This window comes from Tiliqua scincoides, chromosome 1 (genome assembly GCF_035046505.1).
Source record: "Tiliqua scincoides isolate rTilSci1 chromosome 1, rTilSci1.hap2, whole genome shotgun sequence".
NCBI lineage: Eukaryota > Metazoa > Chordata > Lepidosauria > Squamata > Scincidae > Tiliqua > Tiliqua scincoides.
In genome coordinates, this window is record NC_089821.1 from 11,268,824 (window position 1) to 11,286,516 (window position 17,693).

Sequence of the window (17,693 nt, forward strand, 5' to 3'; positions counted from 1 at the left end):
GAAAAAACAGTGATAATAATATAGAACATGTGATACAATACAAGTAAAAGTATTATGAGAAGAAGCTCAAAGACTGTCTTTGCAACATGTACAACACCTACCTGCAAGTTCATTCGTGAGAATGTACATAGGAAATCTAAACCATCATATGACTGTACAGGTATAAACTAATTATCCACAGATATTTTACCTGTGGTGCTGTCTCAACGCGATCAGAAGGGCCTTTTAATTAAAGGAAAAAAGTTGTTTAACAATAGCCTCGTTAATGTGAGAGAGAGGGCAGCCGGCTGACAATCCATCAATCATTCTCTCTCTAGGCACTTAGAACAGCTTCATTCACTCCATGGCAAGCGACCTCTCCCTTCCCCCTGAGCACATGAAAGAAAGATAATCACTTTGCATTCTTTCCCAGTGATGAGCTCTGGGTGGAGGGGTCGCTGGCTCAGAGTGAAGCCTTTCTAAGCAACTGGAGAGAGACTGATTGATGGATTGTCTACCTAATGACTCTGTCTTACATCACAAAGGCCAGCAAGGCTGTTTTTAAATCACCTAGCAAAGGGACATTGTTTTTTAAATGGATTTGCTTTGATGCGATTTTTGCCATCCATGTGAGTTCTGGAAACAGAATCCTCTCGAATAACAAGACTCAACCTGTACATGATAATTCAGTTTGAGTATAACTCAGTAGCGGTTTAGATTCTACTCTTAACTGATTATGTAAACAGATTTTCCTATGGAAAATCAAACCATATTACTTAGCTAGGGAGGTCAGATCAGTATTCCTAGAGCCCAGTCCTATACTTACTGCATGATGTCGGTCCAGGTGATCCACTGGCGCTGACTGCCATAAAGCAGTCAGTACCAGTCATAAAAGGCAGTCTGACAGTGCTCTAAGCTGGCAGGAAGTGCAGGCCTGCGCTGTCCCAGCTGTGTCATCATGTCTCCTACTGCTCACCGGATCAGGTTAGTCAGCAGGAGAGGCAGGAGGGGTGGGGGGAGGTGGAACAGAGGTGAAATGGGGCAGGGAGGGTCAGGAAATGGGGCAGGTCTGGTGGCAGCAGCAGCCAAATCCTAGCCTCCTTCCCAGATCTGATCCTGTGGCACGGGTCCATATGAACCTCTGCAAACTATTTAACTAGTGCAGGTTCGAGTAGACCCCCCTGAACCATCCCTGGGTAAGTTAATGATTGTTTCCTTAACCAGAGGAGACCTCAGCAACTGCCCCAGCACCATAAGATGCAGAGGCCACCATTTTGGCATTGATGGGTTGGGGGAGGATAGGACTGGGCAGTTAGTAATGAGCCACAAATTTCTAAAGAAAGAGGTTTAATTCTAAAGAGGTTCAGTATTCACCATGGACCTTAAAAACAAAGCAAACTAGTCCACGCTGAATCTGTCTGGCCCACAAAATGAATCATAGTAACGGAGCAACTGCTACATGAAAAGAATATTGGATGAAATTCAAAGTGCATGATCATTTTCCTGTAGCAGATGTTTGAACAGCATTTACATGAAAGCTGTGTCAGCTGGAACTCTGCCATTTATTTCAATTTTGGGACTATTTGAGAAAAACAAGGAAGTTGGGAGAAGGATATCAACAGAAATCATGGCAAAATCTTAATTTTTTTAAAAGTACTATACTAAGAACATAAGAACAGCCCCACTGGATCAGGCCATAGGCCACCTAGTCCAGCTTCCTGTATCTCATAGCCCCACCAAATGCCCCAGGGAGCATACCAGATAACAAGAGACCTCATCCTGTTGCCCTCCCTTGCATTAGTATTCTGACATAGCCCATTTCTAAAATCAGGAGGTTGCACATACACATCATGGCTTGTAACCCATAATGGATTTTTCCTCCAGAAACTTGTCCAATCCCCTTTTAAAGGCGTCCAAGCCAGATGCCATCACCACATCCTGTGGCAAGGAGTTCCATGGACCAACTACACGCTGAGTAAAGAAATATTTTCTTTTGTCTGTTCTAACTCTCCCAACACTCAATTTTAGTGGATGTCTCCTGGTTCTAGTATATGCTGCTCCTTCATTCCTATGGATTATAATTTTTCTCTTAACTCTTGCATATCCAGCTAAACAAAACGCTGTCCTGGACTGCATAATTTGAACACTACTTCCGTGCATGTGACTTTTAAAATGAATTACATCAGTTAAATGTTGGACCTGAATTTAACTTTCTAATCTACTAATCCCGAAAAGAGAGAACAGTCAAAATCTTCAGAATCGCAGCCATTGACTGAGCTCAGCTTCACTACAACAATTTTTTTTCATGAAGCCGTCTGCCTTGTGAACAATTTAAAATATTATCAAACAATTTGCATACTGTCCATACGGTACTTGCATGAAGCTGGTACTAAATAAATGGTTGGCAACCTTCAGTCTCGAAAGACTATGGTATAAGCCTACAGCACCCGGTATTCCCAAGCGGTCTCCCATCCAAGTACTAACCAGGCCTGACCCTGCTTAGCTTCCGAGATCAGACAAGATCAGAGATGTGCAGGGTAAAATGTTGCAGTAGTAATTATAACTTGCATCTATAATTATATTACATTGTTTTAAAAAGTAGGAGGAAAATAGAAGTTTCAGAGGTGCAGCTTGTCCTATAAGAGTGGTGGTTAGAACCATCTGTTGTATGGCGCTCTGCTCAGAACTCCAAATAGGAAAAATCCCCCCCTTTTTTTAAAAAAAATTTGGTCACTTTAACAACAGTCAAGCACAATAACTGATACATCAGAATATTTATGACAAGACACATCATGAAAATTCTCCAAATAATCTGTACAAACACAGAGAAACCAAAGACCCACAGTTAAAAATAATAAAAGAAACCTGAAGTGCATAGCGAAGCACATTTAAAAGCACTCCAGCGATTTAACATTACCCTACGTTAAATAGCTCACAGCAGTTATTATGCTTCAAGTATATTAGTGGATTGAATCTTGACAGTCTTTCAGGGAGCTCTCCCAACTGTGGAATATTTTATAAGTACAGGAAAAATAACTTCCTGTGTTCCAGAAAGACAGGAGAGCTGTAATCTACTGCGATGCCGATTCTTTAACAGCCGATCTACTTGTACATGCTACGAGTTCTGGTAGGAGCAGTGGTAGGTGCATGAAACAGGCTCTCCAGGTAAACTCCAGGTAAACTGGAGAGCTCCACTATATGAAGGGTCTCTGTACTACCACCAAGTGATCTCTAACACAATTCATACTCAGAGGGAGTCACCATCGAGTGGCAACTGAGAAAGGGAATTGAAGTATAATGTGATTGGACATGTGGGACAGTAGTGGGAACCGCTAGATTCAATAGCACATGAGTGCACAACTGCTAGCTGGCCTGGGTGAGCCCACCACCAGTAATTATTGCCCCTTACTGCCCAGTTCAAACCATCTCACTACCTCTTTTTGCTCATACACTGAAAAAGGTAAATACCTTTTAATAGGTTATAATAGTGGTTCTCAAACTTTTTAGCACTGGGGCCCACTTTTTAGAATGACAATCTGTCAGGACCCACCCAAAGTGATGTCATTAACCTGAAAGAAATGGCATGGCTGGAAGTGACATCAATTTAGGTTTCAGATCTAAGCTGCAATCAGCCAAAGGTCCCATTACACAGCATGCTCATGCTGTCATTTTGTACAGCTCGGAATTCAGACATTCCAGCTTGGAAGTCAAAGCAGAACGCAGACTTGGATCGTCTCCAACCACACAGCCCTCTGCCCTTTGCAGCATCCTACCTCTTTCCACCTATTCAGGGCAAAGTACACTGCCCCTCTTCCACCAGGAGCCTGCCCTGCCCAGCAGCTCTGTACTCTGTACTTTCTGCTTTGTATTTTCAGTGGTGGCTGAGCTAGGTGCAAGGCGACCCACCTGAAATTGGCTCGTGACCCACCTAGTGTGTCCTGACTCACAGTTTGAAAAATGCTGGGTTATAGATTTCTGCACTGTAAAATACACCAAATTAGAGGTATTTTCCTTAAAGGCCATCATCTTATATAAGGTAAAAGTACAGAAGTGCTTCAGGACACCTGAAATCTGAAAATATTTGCCAAGGTTGGGAGAATAAAGCAGGACAGGGTGGGGCTGTTGACAGTATATTTTAGATTCTTACATTTAAAATGTCTTACACAATACTTAAGCTGTTATTCCCTTTGAGTTTTTGCAATTCAAGCAAATCTAGGTAAGTGGAACAAAACTGGTAACTGGTAACCTGAACACTGAGGTCGATGTAATGAACTTAGGCAAATTCATACACTACAACACTTTTGCATTTGGACAGCGGCAGGAGACACAATCCAAATCTGTTGGCAACCAAAGGCAAATTGGTGCCCTCCTGTTGTTTGATCCCAACTCTTAAGGAATTTTCAAGAAAAATCACAGCATTTTAATCCATCTTTTATAATGGAAAAAAGTTATTGAGAGGAAGGAAATGTAAGGTACGTAACACACACAACTTTGCATTCATCAATTCCAGCACAGCTAAACAACACCCTTGACTGAAAATTGCCGGAGGAACAGCCAGCTGTTTTAAACTATTTTTGTAATCCAGTTCATTTCAACTGTTGTGTTTCATTAACAGAGAAGCATATCTGTCATCTTTGAAAGTTTAAGGTCTAACAAGAGAGAAGTTAATCACCAGAACAAGTATTCTTAATTTAAAATTATGAAGTGCAGAGATGTAAACAGAGATACTCCTATTTGGGAAGGGCAAGTTTCAGTTTGTTGCTGAGACAGTTGTATGAAAGATAAACAAAAGAACGTCAAAAACTTACCAGAGTCCCATCATCCATTTATTCAAACTTTTATTAATACATTCTGGTGGGTAGTCAAAATTATTAACCTAAAATCATATGACGCAAAATGATCTGATAAAATAATAATCAGATATTTTCAAGTTAAAATAGGTTAAGTGTTTTAGGAAATACTTCAAATATTTGGTTTTCATTTACATATCCAAAGGCAATGTGAGAACCTTAAAAGTTGCTTTGTCTCTATTAAAATTGACTTTCTCCTTTTCCTAGCAGTGGTTAATAAACATTTTCCCATATTCCCTTATTCATTCATAAGTGAAGTCAAAAGTTACTTGACCTTCTGATCTATTTTCCATCTGTCAAAAGGATCTAATTAGTTTTATTTTAACACATTCTCAGTAAGAGGAAAAATTCAAAAGATCAAATCAAAGACAGTCAAAGTCATTTTCCAGAAAATCCTCACACTATCTATTGACTTCTTATGTTCAAAAGATAACTAGATTTAGTGGCTCCAACACAGCGATTTAAATGGTTTCTCAGTATAATTCTCACATCTCATCATTCAAAAGAGACCTAGTTAAAGCAAATATGTAGGTAATTATGAAGCATGCAAATCTTAAAATGAGTGGTGATGAATGGTTAAATAAATAATGATTCAAACCTCAGTCAAAATCTTTAAGATTGGATGCCATCCTATGCCAGAGATAGCCACCATTCCCAGAATGCAGTGCTGGGAACCTTACTCATTATTATTATTATTATTATAACAGTATTTATATACCACTTTTCAACTAAAAGTTCACAAAGCGGTTTACAGAGAAAAATCAAATAACTAATGGCTCCCTGTCCCAAAAGGGCTCACAATCTAAAAAAATGCAAATGAATACCAGCAGACAGCCACTAGAACAGACAGTGCTGGGGTGAGGTGGGCCAGGTACTCTCCCCCTGCTAAAAAAAGGAGCACCCACTTGAAAAAGTGCCTCTTACCCAATTAGCAGGATCATTTAAGGATCAGAACAGAAAGCTCTCAGCGCACTGCTATTTGCAAACCAAACACTTGCCTAAGGAGAAGCTTGGAACTCCCTTCACCAACTGGTCCTTTGATGAAGAAGGCTGTGGCACACCATTCAAAAGAGAGGAATCATCTCAGCATACAAAATCCAGACAGTGGAAAGGAAAAGTGGAAAATTCCAGTTCAAGATAATCCTAGACCAGGTAATGGGAGGTAAGAGTAGAGGAGGGGCCTTGACGATACAGCCTGGCCCATGGGAAGACTGAACAGCTCTCTGCCCTGATAAAGATGATTATTAAAGATGGAATCCAGAAGATGGGGGGGGGGGAAGCTCCTTCTGCAGCATTTGTGCACTACTTACCTGATGACTGGGAAGCAGACTTTTAACAGCCAGCCCTGAGGTTGCAAAATGGTGTGCGATCGTATTAGGGATCAGAAGGTAATGGACTGCAGCTATTCTAATATGTTGTGATCAATAAAGCTTTCTTTGATTGGATTTTGCTGAATGGAGCTGGTTCTTCTTCCAGAGAAGAAACAGATCCTGCTACAGAGGTAGCTAATAACAGGGGAAGCCTGATCATTTTTCTTGGGACCTTCCCTCCTATGAGGTAGACCACTTTGGCTTGGGTCTACCTTTCATTTCTGATAGCTACAAGAATACAGTTACCATTGAACCCAATGTCAGTAATAAAGGACTGTTCACCACCCACTTATATTAGCATCAGTGCTCAAAGACAGGTGCAAGGCCACCCCACTCCTCTTCAGGTAGAAAACCATCCCCTTTGTGAGTGGACCACAATTTAAACCAAGTTTGGACTAATCTGAAATGAAAACATTCCACTTCCTTTTTTCCCCCCTCCCACTTTGGGGACACCATTGAGTTTTCTTGTTTCTCAAGAGAGGCTAGAACTACTGAGCCAGTTCCTCATTGTACCAGTCTCCTTCAGCAGCCTTGACACCTATTGGCTACGGCTCAACTCCACTGGATCCAGAGCCCCATGTTGGTCCTCCCTGCCCAACATGGGGCTGCTTTACTCTGCACTTACCTGGGGGAAGGGGGTAAATGTCCCCCCCCCAGGAGATGCCGGGAGCCACTGTTGGCTTTCCTCAATTACACCTTTTCTGACTCTTCCTTGGGTCTTTGTCTGTCCCTTCCTCCTCTCAGATTCTTGTGTACCCCCTGGCCCCCATTCTTTGACTACCTTGCCTCTGAATGCCTTGTCCTTCAGCCTCTCACCTTCCAGGACTTCTCATCGCTTGATCTATCAAACCTGTCAACACAGGTTGACACAGCTGAAGTTAGCATTCCAGCCAAACCAACCTCTCACTTTCCTCACAGAAATAAAAGGCCACAGTGTACAAGATCTCACAGGGCACACTAAAACATCCAGGGAGAGCAATAGCAAGCAGGACTACAGAGCATGAGTCTGTGGTATGGGTAACATCCACTGCTGGGTGTTCCCACGCATTTGGCTGGAAGGAAGGGGAAGTACCCACATCAGATTCAAACAGGCAGTTCCTCCCTCTCTTTGCTGTCCAATGGGAACAATTCCTATGTGGACCAGTAAGTTAGTGGACAGGCAGGGGGAGGATGAGGAAGGGAAAAAAAGCTTGGGGGCAAAGGGAGGGAATTCAAACATATGGGACCCCTTTCATGATGGTGCTCTAGGACCCCATACACTATGGCACCAACTTTGACAACATCACATCATTTGAGCCAAAAGGAGACAAATATTCATTACCAGTGCAATAACCCCATACATTCCTTAGTACATTACAATATACATTATTTAGAAAATCATTATTTAATTGCATTGAATTACTTAGCAAATCATTATTTAACCGCACTGAATACATTATAATTTCATTCACTTTCACTACATAAAGCATTTAATTATATTGCTGGTTATTTATAATGAAATCAGTTTCAATTCTAACTCTTTAAGAGTAACACTTTCATGACTCACAATCCATGAAAAAAAAATGGCACAGAATTTTCCTATTCATGTTATATAGGAGATATATCAAAACAGCTAATGGGTTTAAAAATAAAACATCTGGGATTATTTAAATCTCTATTAACAATTTTAAAAGATTTAAATTGGCATTTGTAATTGGTCCTGTCATTCTGTTCCCACCAGGAACATATTCTGTATTTGATTTCTGTTATATACCTGGTTGAATTAGTATACTTAAAAAAATTCTTTCCTTTAACTTCTATTTTACTATTCATTTAAAATACAATAAAATATTTTTGGGACCGAATTTAGACCTACAAAATGGCTTAGAAATCCTCTTATGTTGATAAGAAAAGTTTCAAAGTAAGCCCAAAGATGCGCTAGAGATATGCGCCAAGTTGCAAGTCTTCAGCCCCCCGACTTGTGTCAACTCATGAGGCTTAATGGCTGGTCAGCATGGCTGACTCCTCCTGAGCTGCAGTAGAATCATTTTTGACTTGAGTTCAAGACATTATGAAAAACGAGTCACGGCTCAATCAGATGTGGCCAAAAAAGAAAGGAAGCAAGCACTCTCTCTCACACTCACACTCACTCAAGCAAGTTAGGACTCAAGTCTATTCGAGTTATGACTCTTTTTTGAGTCACTGGCCCCAAGTCACGAGTCAGATCAGAGTCAGTGACTCACTGTGATTCAAGTTAACATTAGTCATGAAAAACTTGTGTTTTTGTGACTTGAGTTGAGTCTTTATGAGTCGAGTACCCATCCCTGGGTAAGCCTTTTGAAATCTACATCACGGAACAAACAGAAAATTGGTATGAATGCACTGCCCTTTTATCCTACAGATCACAGAATTGTTATTTATTACCAGCATGAAACATTAAGTTGCTTCTGGGTTTCCCGGCCCATTTAATCTGCTTTGGTACTCTTCAGTGATCAGCTTTTACAAGGAAGTCACATGGATACAGAAACAGCAATACAAATTTTGCTTAAGGGTGGCTGGTTGGGAAACGAAAACTACAGACATTTTCTCACAGTATCTTAGACTGAACACATCAACAAACAAGCATATCAGCTGTCTTCTTTTCAAGCAGGTTGCAAAAAGGGCTTTTTGTTGTATAAACCCAATTTTTTTCAAGAGCATCACAGAAGAGCACATCACAAGACCTTGTAACCGAGTTCCACTTATAAAGCTTGTTTGTTTCTTTTAAGGCCAAAGACCAATTTAATGTCACAGCAGTTGCTAGAGAGGTAGATCATTTTGCTGGACTAAGGTAGTGCGATAACAACACAGCACCGCCTCAGGCAACATTTCTTCTCAAGTTTTCAGATACAACTTTGATTGCTGAACTATCGGCCCTTCCTGTAGAAATAATTTCCAGGGTTTTACGACACATTCTTTCCAAGACATAGATGCCAACCAGTTCATTTAAGAGACCATAAAAGCAGTGACCAGTTTATAGATCAAACATTGTAAACTCTCAGCACATGGCCCTGGGCAGCCAAGCACATGGGAAGCTGAAGTGTGAGACTCAGCAGGATGGAGCACTCGGGCGAATCAACGGGTGGGGGGGGGTGTCAATCCAGAGGCAGAGGTCACTGGAGGCAAGATCCGGAGCCAAAAGGTTCATCCAGAGGTAGGCAGGGTGGGTGTGGAGAGGTGCTGAAATAAGGATGCAAGCAGACATATGAAAAAGCAAGTGAATAGGAAGCAAGCAGACTGGGAAAGGGGCGGCTCAGAAGGGACACAGAGGAACAGCCAGACAAGCAGCCAGTAGCGTAGCCAGAGAGGGGCAGTGCAGCAAGCTACACACAGTGTAAGCGGCCCCTCCCACTTGCCATTACAGATGTTCCAGGCAGCAATGGCAACATGCAAGAATGGCTCTGACGGGACTGGGAGGAGCAGCTTACATGATGCATTGCGGCACCTGCAGTACTTACCGCACGCCCCCCCCCGGCTATGCTTCTGCAAGCAGCAACACCTGGAGCAAGACTAGGAAGTCATAGGAAGGCCAATCTGTTGCCCACACAAAATCCTATGTCTGAACTGGAGGCATTTATAGCCAGGAAGCAACCTATCTGGATGCGGAGCTACACTGGCACCTGGTAGAACAATACTGTTTTTATTCTGCACCATGTAGCTCACCGCAACGATCAGCACGCATAGTCTAGCAGGTTCTCAGCTCAAATCCAGCCGAGTCTGACAGTGGCCTACAGCCCAATCCCTGTTTCCCCTGATTTTATTGGGCTTTGATGCTTAGAACTAAAATCATAGCTGCAGATACCTCATTTTTTTTTAGAAGCAGTATTACAAATAATAAGATTGATCAGGTAAACATTTGCAGTTAATAGTACCATTAGAATGCTAGCTCAGTTCTGGTTCTGGACTTCACTGGAAAGTCAATACATACAAATACGTTTGCTATCGACAAATAACAAAACCATTGTCCATGCACTTCTAGTATCCATTTCTTTCCAATCATCCCATTTATGATTGCAACATCTATCTTAAGAAGTCCTCAGGCTTATCTGCAGGAATGGAAGTGACAATAATTATCCAGGCAAGCTAATTCATCACACTGCAAGCGTCTGACTCACAATTCTTGCCTAATGACTCTAGTCAATAACATGGAAGACCTTTTAGTTACTGAGATGTATTAATGCATTAAAAAAAAATCAGATTCATTTTTCCTGGTTTGTACTGAGCAATTATCTGTCACACATTTGAAAAACACACCCTTAATGTACTTCAGATACGTTATTCAAAATGATTGACAGGAAAGTTTTGTAACCGAGAGCAAGGACAGACCAAATTTGAAAATTAACATTTTACAGAGGAAAGATGATGTAAAGCACGAGACAGCTGTAACAATAAAGCGACTGGCATCATAAACATGTTTAGAATCATCACATTTCTGCAGGTGAAAAAGTATTTCATCCAACCTCAACCTGATTCAACAATGAATGCAAAACTACTAACAGCCCAATCCTATGGTTTTCCCTGCATAGCATGAACCCATGCCAAAGGGTTATGCTGCATGCTCTGATGGGGAGGGGCAGATTGGGAGGAAAGGGAAAATATTTTGACTTACACTTCTGTAAGCCCCTTGACCACCAATGAGTCCCTTTGAACCTGCACCACTTCTTTAGCTTGTACAAATCCAAACCCATTGGCAGGTCTTCTTTTTCCCCACCACTGTGTCTTCCCTTCCACTATGTCTAGCAGTCCAGAAATGCGCCGCTACGCACGCTTCTTAATTGCTGTTTGTGACAGCTGGGAACTACATTCTGCCATCAGAATGGTCGTTCCAGAGGTGACAGCACCACTTAAGACTGGACTCTAAATGACACACCTCACTGCTCTCCTAGAAACAATATTTGGGCAGTCATTGCTGATATAATGATTGTTTGTAAAGGTAATTTTTAGCAAAAGCATGTTGGAGATCTGATAGAAAGGCATGATGTCAACATTTAGAGTACCACCTCTCCACTGCTCATCTCACACTTATCGCAAAGTGTCTACACTACAGTACTGAATAGCCATACTGCTACTGTGGTCATGCCTTTGACAGGTAGAGCTCATGCCCTCTCATTAAAGGGATTAACTGGCTTTTAAAACAAATCTTGAATAGTCATTACAAGTTAAGTATTGTTTAGATGCTGTTTGTCCTTGTTCTTGCCCTTTGAGTGGAGAAAGCACTTAACAGTCCAATCCTATACTTGCCGACCGTCGTCATTGCGCTTTTCTGCTGGCACCGACTGCCATAAAGTACTTAGCACCAGTTGCAAAAGGTCCTCTGGCAGTGTGCTACTCAGTGCACTGCTGGCTACATTGTCTGGAAGGCCAACAGCTTCCTGCCTACGTCTTTGGCTCTCCCGCCCTCTAGAGAGCAAGTAACTCAGTGGGAGATGCAGGAGGGATGGGGGAGGGTGAAATGGGGGCAGAGAGCGGACAAAACTGGGCAGGGAGAGACATATTAGGTCGGGCTGAGGCAACGAGTAGATTTGGCAGTGATGGCACACACTGGATCCTATCACCCTTTCCCACAGCCTTACTATCATTGGAAATGCACTAGCAGAATCACTAGTGCAGGACCAAGGAGACCATTGCAGGTCGGGAGACTTTCAGAGGTTGTAAGGGTATTTAAATCCCCTTTTACCTCTGAAGACTGACTCCTGATCTCCCTTTCCCCAGTGGATATGGCACACCCGATTTTGCCATGGCTGTGCCAGGGAAAGGAAGAGGATTAGGCTGTAAGGTACACATATGAAGTTTTATGACACCTCTGATTTAGATACCAGCTTTGTAGAAGCTGTGCCAATTTAAAGTGTCAGGCTTGAGAACAGTCATTCCAATGAAGACTTGTATTGATTATTTTCTTTTCATTATCAAAAACATATCTTAATGTAAATGGAAAGAAAACAGCCAATTTTTATATATTTTTTCCAAAAGACGAACATAATCACATCAAAAATTAAGGCCCCTGGAATGGTACTAGAATTGATCTACTAATTTTTCCATCAGGAAGTGCCTCGGGGAAATGCTGCCCTTAATGTCACTGGTATTTCAAAGGGTGATACACATGTCATAAAATAAAATACACACTTTTAAAACAGTATAAAAATATAACAGTAAAAATGCTGTTTGCCCATAAGCAGTAAATGCAATGCAATCCTAAAGGTCCCTTGAGCAGGCGCAGGTCTCCCTGCACCAGTTCTGAGTGTCACAAATGTGCTGCAAGGTGTGTTTGTGCCTACTTAAGAGCTGACTGGGCCTGCATGGAGACCTGCGGTGGCTCAGCTGGGTCAGATTCTGAGCCTGCCCCGACCAACACAAGTAAGTGTTCACCGGGTGGGTTGGGGGTGGGTGGGAAAGGGTGGAGAGATGATGGAACGGAGGCAGGGAGGGGGTGTTTTGGTTGGGGGAGGGCACAATGGGGGGGGGAGGATTGAGCCCAGGAGGTGGGCAGGATCAGCAGGAGTAGCATATACCATATCCAAATATCCCTCCCAGCAGGCTCAGAGTTACACCGGGCTTCCTAGATTTGCACCAGATAAACAGCTGGTGCAGATCCGAGAAGACCCAAGGAGGGGCTGGGGCTTTACTTGGAATAAGGAGAAATATATCCCCTTACCCCGAGATGACCTCCATTCACCTCCTAACCTTCGTAGAATACAGTGCAGGTCATGCGGTCAAGTTAGTACCTGTGTAGGCTTAACAGCTGCAATTCTATAGTACACACTTTCCTAGGAGAAATTCCCATTGAATTCAAGTATTGAATTCACAGACTTGTTCTCAAACTATAGTTTTATTCATATATAAGAGATGCTGCAAGTCAGATAACACTCCAGACATTTCAGCCAGCAAATGAAATGGTTTTTGTTAAGTCGATATGCACACAATTTTGGGCGCAATCCTAACCGGCAGTTATGTTGGTGTAGGTGGCCCTGCAGGGTCACAAACATGCTATAAAGTACATTTGTGCTGCCTTAGGCAGGAGCTGCATCAGCACATTCAGATGCGCCGACGCGTGGACGGAGGCAGAAGCCTCCGCTGCGGCTCCCACACTGCCACTTGGGTCAAAGAGCTTCCCTTTGCCTGTGGCTGAGCCGCTGCTCACTGCAATCCCGTGCTGGATGCAGCGCAAGCCTCCTGGCCAGGACTGCGCCCTTTGTTAGGTTAATATTCAAAATCAATAAAAGCCTTCATAAACAAAAAAGTTTAGAAATATGAATACATAAATATAAAATGTAATAAACGATAAATTATGTAGGCCCATGTCTCAGAATCGTAGACCTATGCCAAAATGGCCCCACTGCCCCTCCCCCCCAAATCTGGTCTGGTTTGATAATAATCAATTCAACACTGAACTTAAAACAGAAGCAGGAGCTTACCAGTTTGGTGTTTTGCAATCAAACAAATCTTACTGAACACTTGAACCTTCACTTGAATTAATCTATTTTTATAATCCAAGGCTTATACCAGCCCAAGCTACTTTCTGAACATACCAGTAGCTATTTAATCTTCAATTTAAACTTGTTATAGCAAGATACATCTAGCATCTAACTCTGTGAAAACATCTAGCATCTAGCATCTAAGACTGAAAAAAATTCCAAATATACTTCCCCAGGCCAAGATCTCCTAGCAATCAGGCTTTAAAGGCCTGATTTTCTTTTTTACTTTGTTCAAATTTTTCCCACAACTCAACCAGAGCCTCTCCTATGTAGGTCCCATACATTTCAACAGGACTGACATAACAGCTCCAGCAAATGGTGCCTCACCTTGGCATTTCATTTCTTTGTAGATATTTGAAACATTACTGACCTGAACGCCACTGATCTTGTAGCTGGAGACTGCCTTTTTCTGGAGGGCTGCTTTTATGAAAACGTTCTCCACCAGTGCAGTGATGCAGCCCTGGGTGCCTCATCGGAAGTCCAATTTCGGAAAACTTGAGATGCAGCTGGGCTTCCAAGTCTTTAACCAAAGGGAGATTTGTAGCAGGATACCAGAAACTGGGAAGGTCACCAAGTGCAGGCGCTTCTGCTGTGTTTGGAGAAGGCAATGGCAGTATTCGGTGGTGCAGCTGTGGACTAGGCAGGCTTGAGGACAAAGGCGATGGGAGAGGCGACACGTGTTTGTGTGACTTGGACGCGGGATGTGAATTATTAAAAACATTGCTAACCATGCTTAACGTGGGAGACTGTGGCCTTCTGTCTTCCTGCTTAACGCTGGCCCAAGTCTGACAAACATCAGGACGCAAATTTATTGGCAGATTTAAAGACAAATGTTGGCTGCTCTCCTGGGGTCCAGTCAGTCGTTTTTCATACACCAAGCTGGGTGGGCTTCTGTCTGCTCTTGTAATACGCGGTAATCTCTTCCATTCTGCAGCATCATCTAACCTGTCATGCTGTATCACTTTCAGTAGGGTTTTATTGACTGCTCCTGCTAGGTTACATGATTCATCAATAACATGCTCTTGTCCTCCTGTACATTGTTGAATATAGCCTTGGCGTGCGTTCTCCTGCGACGCAGTAGCAAACACAGATTCTTTGCTCCCAATACTGGTGGCGTAAGATATTTGGTCATATTCTGCAGAAGCTCTTGCAACTTTCTGCAGCTGGCATTGCACATTTTGTTCTTTCGATCCCCCTCTGACTTCAGGCTGGCTTTTGCCCATTTCAGAACTCTGACTACGTACCGTTTCAGATGCGAAAGTTTTCTCAAAGGCCTCAAACGCTTGGGATGCAGTTTCTTGGGAAGATGTCCCACTCTGTTGTACCTTCATCCCTTTAAGGGTATCCTCCACATCGTCGAGCAGACTGTGGCTGGAATGTGCAAAGCAATGTCCAAAGACATCATTATCGTACTCCGACAAAGAAACAGAGAGATCTGTATCAGATTCCAAAGCCTGCTGGTTCTCAAGCAAATTCCACTCTCTTCTTGATCTCTCGAATGGCTTATTCACATCTGAGAATGAAATGTCCTTTTCTTCCACTCTCTCATTATAAGAATACGTAAAAGAACCAGAGGACGTATCAGCAGGACATCTGGCAGAAAACCACTTGTCATTTCCCAACAGCACTTCTTTGCTGCTTAATGCAGATGGCTCCAAGACTGCCAGATTTTTCTTTTTCATTCTCTTACTGATGAAGTCTTCGATGCTCTCTCTCCGTTTGCTGAATTTCTTTGGCTTTTTGTTTCTCAAGGTGGACGATTTCTCCATGGATCCTAAGAAAGACTCTTGTTGGTCCTTGAAACTCATCTTATCACCCTCTTTATACTTCTCAGAAACTTCCTGCAACTTTCCATCCTGATTCCCCATTTTAACACCTAGGATGTGGCTTGAACTAAGCAGACTTGCCAAGAGCCTCTCCTTTTCAGCATTTAGTTTGTACAGCTCACTGAGAATGTCTTTAGTAGTTGTTGGTTTGAAGAAGATGTCTCCAGTGTTTTCAGAGCGTTGCCATCTTGATCCGACTGCCTCCGAGCCTTCCCTCACTTGATAGCAGTTATGAAAACGTTTATTGGATTTATCTAGAGTCACACAGCCCTTGTATGTGAACCCTCTGACTTTTCCCTTTGGAAGATAGAAACTGACATAGCAAAGCTCCATGATAGGTCTGTACAACTGAAGGACAGTATGAGTGCCTTCCATTATGTTTGCCTAATTATTCATGCATTTGAAATTATGAGGCCAATATTTCTAGCCTTGCATGACCCACCATGTGACACAAGGAATGTAGAGGAGTCATCTGACCCATCTTCTACTGTAACATTTCCTGTTAGGAAGAAAAAGAGAAGTTTGTCAAAATTGGGTGTGGCTATTCCCCCCTCCCCACCCCCAATTAAAAAAATAAAGCCAAACACTCCAGCCCTTTTACAATATAATCCAACAGCATCAGGTCAATGTCATAAGAAGTTTGATGCCCTTGGCATTCCACACCAATATTGGTCACAAAGCCACTGAAAACTCTTCCTATGGAAATCTCTTCCCCGACACAAATCTTGCACTTATACCATTAATGTTGCTTCTGAACTATGAATATATTTATAGTGTTGTTGAACACTAACAAGGGTTTTAGGCTGAGAGTCCTTCTGCGACAGGAAACAACTTATCTACATAAGCTTCAGAAACATTTTATTGAAAAATGTATTTTGCATTTCCATATTTTGCAATACAGTACTTGTAAATACATAATGAGATACCTTGGGAATGGGGCCCAAATCTAAACACAAAATTCATTTATGTTTCATATACCCCTTATACACATAGCCTGAAGGTAATTTTACACAATATTTTTAATAATTTTGTGCATGAAACAAGGTTTGTGCATGAAACACAGCTTGTGATTTTATTTTTTCAGACAAAAAGTTTAAAAAAGTCATGTTGGCTCAAAAAAGTTCTGGAGGGCCTCATTGGACATCCCAGACATGACCAGAAGTGCCTTCTGGTTGCACCCAGGAGGTGTTCTGAAGTGGGTAGGTCCACGCATGACCTCGCCACAGCTCAGAAGGCCTCTCAGAGGCTTCTGAGAGGCTTCCAGTTTTAGTCAAACCAGAAGTGCCTCTCAGAAGCCTCTAGGAGGCTTTCTGAGGTGTGTGGGGGCCATGTGTGGCCTCCCCACCCCTTAGAACACCACTGGACATTACTGGAAGACACTTATGGTCATGTCCGGAGGTCCTCTGAACCTCACCCACATCCCAATATCCACAGGTTCCACATCCACAGAGGGACAGGGAATGGATCCCGGCAGATACTGAGGGCCAACCTGTATTCTTACTGTATAAATATTCTTACTAATACTCATTATTATTAAGAAATATCCTCATGTTCAGTGCAGTGTGGCTGTAAAGATTTTCCCCAAGAGAGACAAATACCTCCACAACACCTGCTTGTGGGTTTTCCAGAAGCATCTGATTCACCATTTTGAGAAACAAGATAATGCAGCGGTTTTCAAACTCTCTACAGGGGTGTCAAACATAAGGCCCGGGGGCCGGATGCAGCCCGTGGAAGCTTTTTATCTGACCTTCAGGCTCTTAGCTGCTGAGCAGTGCTGAGGTGTTACGGCTGAAACAGCAGCCCACAAGGAAATTGGGCTCTCCCGTAACTTGAAATATGATCAAGATTTGCGTATTTTCTCTTTGGTCATTTGCAGCTAATGAGTTCCTAAGTGAGAAAAAAATGCTTATTTCTGATTATGACCTGATTAATGACATCATTTTCTGCCTAATGACATCACTTCCGGCCCTCAGCAGGCACCATGAATGCTGTTCGGCCCTTGGTATGAAATGAGTTTGACACCCCTGCTCTAGGAGAGTTTGCACCGCTGTAAGTCCTTGCGGGAGTAGGGGGAAGGCGGTGGCGTGATCCCCAGGATCGTGCCCACGCTCAGGAGGGCTGCAGGGACTGGGATGCACTCACTAGTCCCTGCAGCAGCCTGTCGGGGGTGCGGGGAGT

The 17,693-nt window shown here is 42.7% G+C and overlaps 1 protein-coding gene and 1 pseudogene across 1 annotated transcript; both read right to left on the minus strand.

Annotated features, from left to right (window-relative positions):
* Positions 1-2,414: 2,414 nt before the first annotated feature.
* On the minus strand, positions 2,415-2,535 carry LOC136637412 (5S ribosomal RNA; annotated as a pseudogene).
* Positions 2,536-14,051: 11,516 nt separating this feature from the next.
* On the minus strand, positions 14,052-15,890 carry LOC136636943 (formin-1-like). Its single transcript, XM_066612306.1, has one exon. The coding sequence runs from the start codon at positions 15,888-15,890 to the stop codon at positions 14,052-14,054; it is 1,839 nt and encodes a 612-aa protein (XP_066468403.1).
* Positions 15,891-17,693: the final 1,803 nt, after the last annotated feature.

Coding starts and splice junctions, on each gene's coding strand:
- LOC136636943 (XM_066612306.1), bottom strand. CDS start 15,890: ATGGAAGGCACTCATACTGTCCTTCAGTTGTACAGACCTATCATGGAG.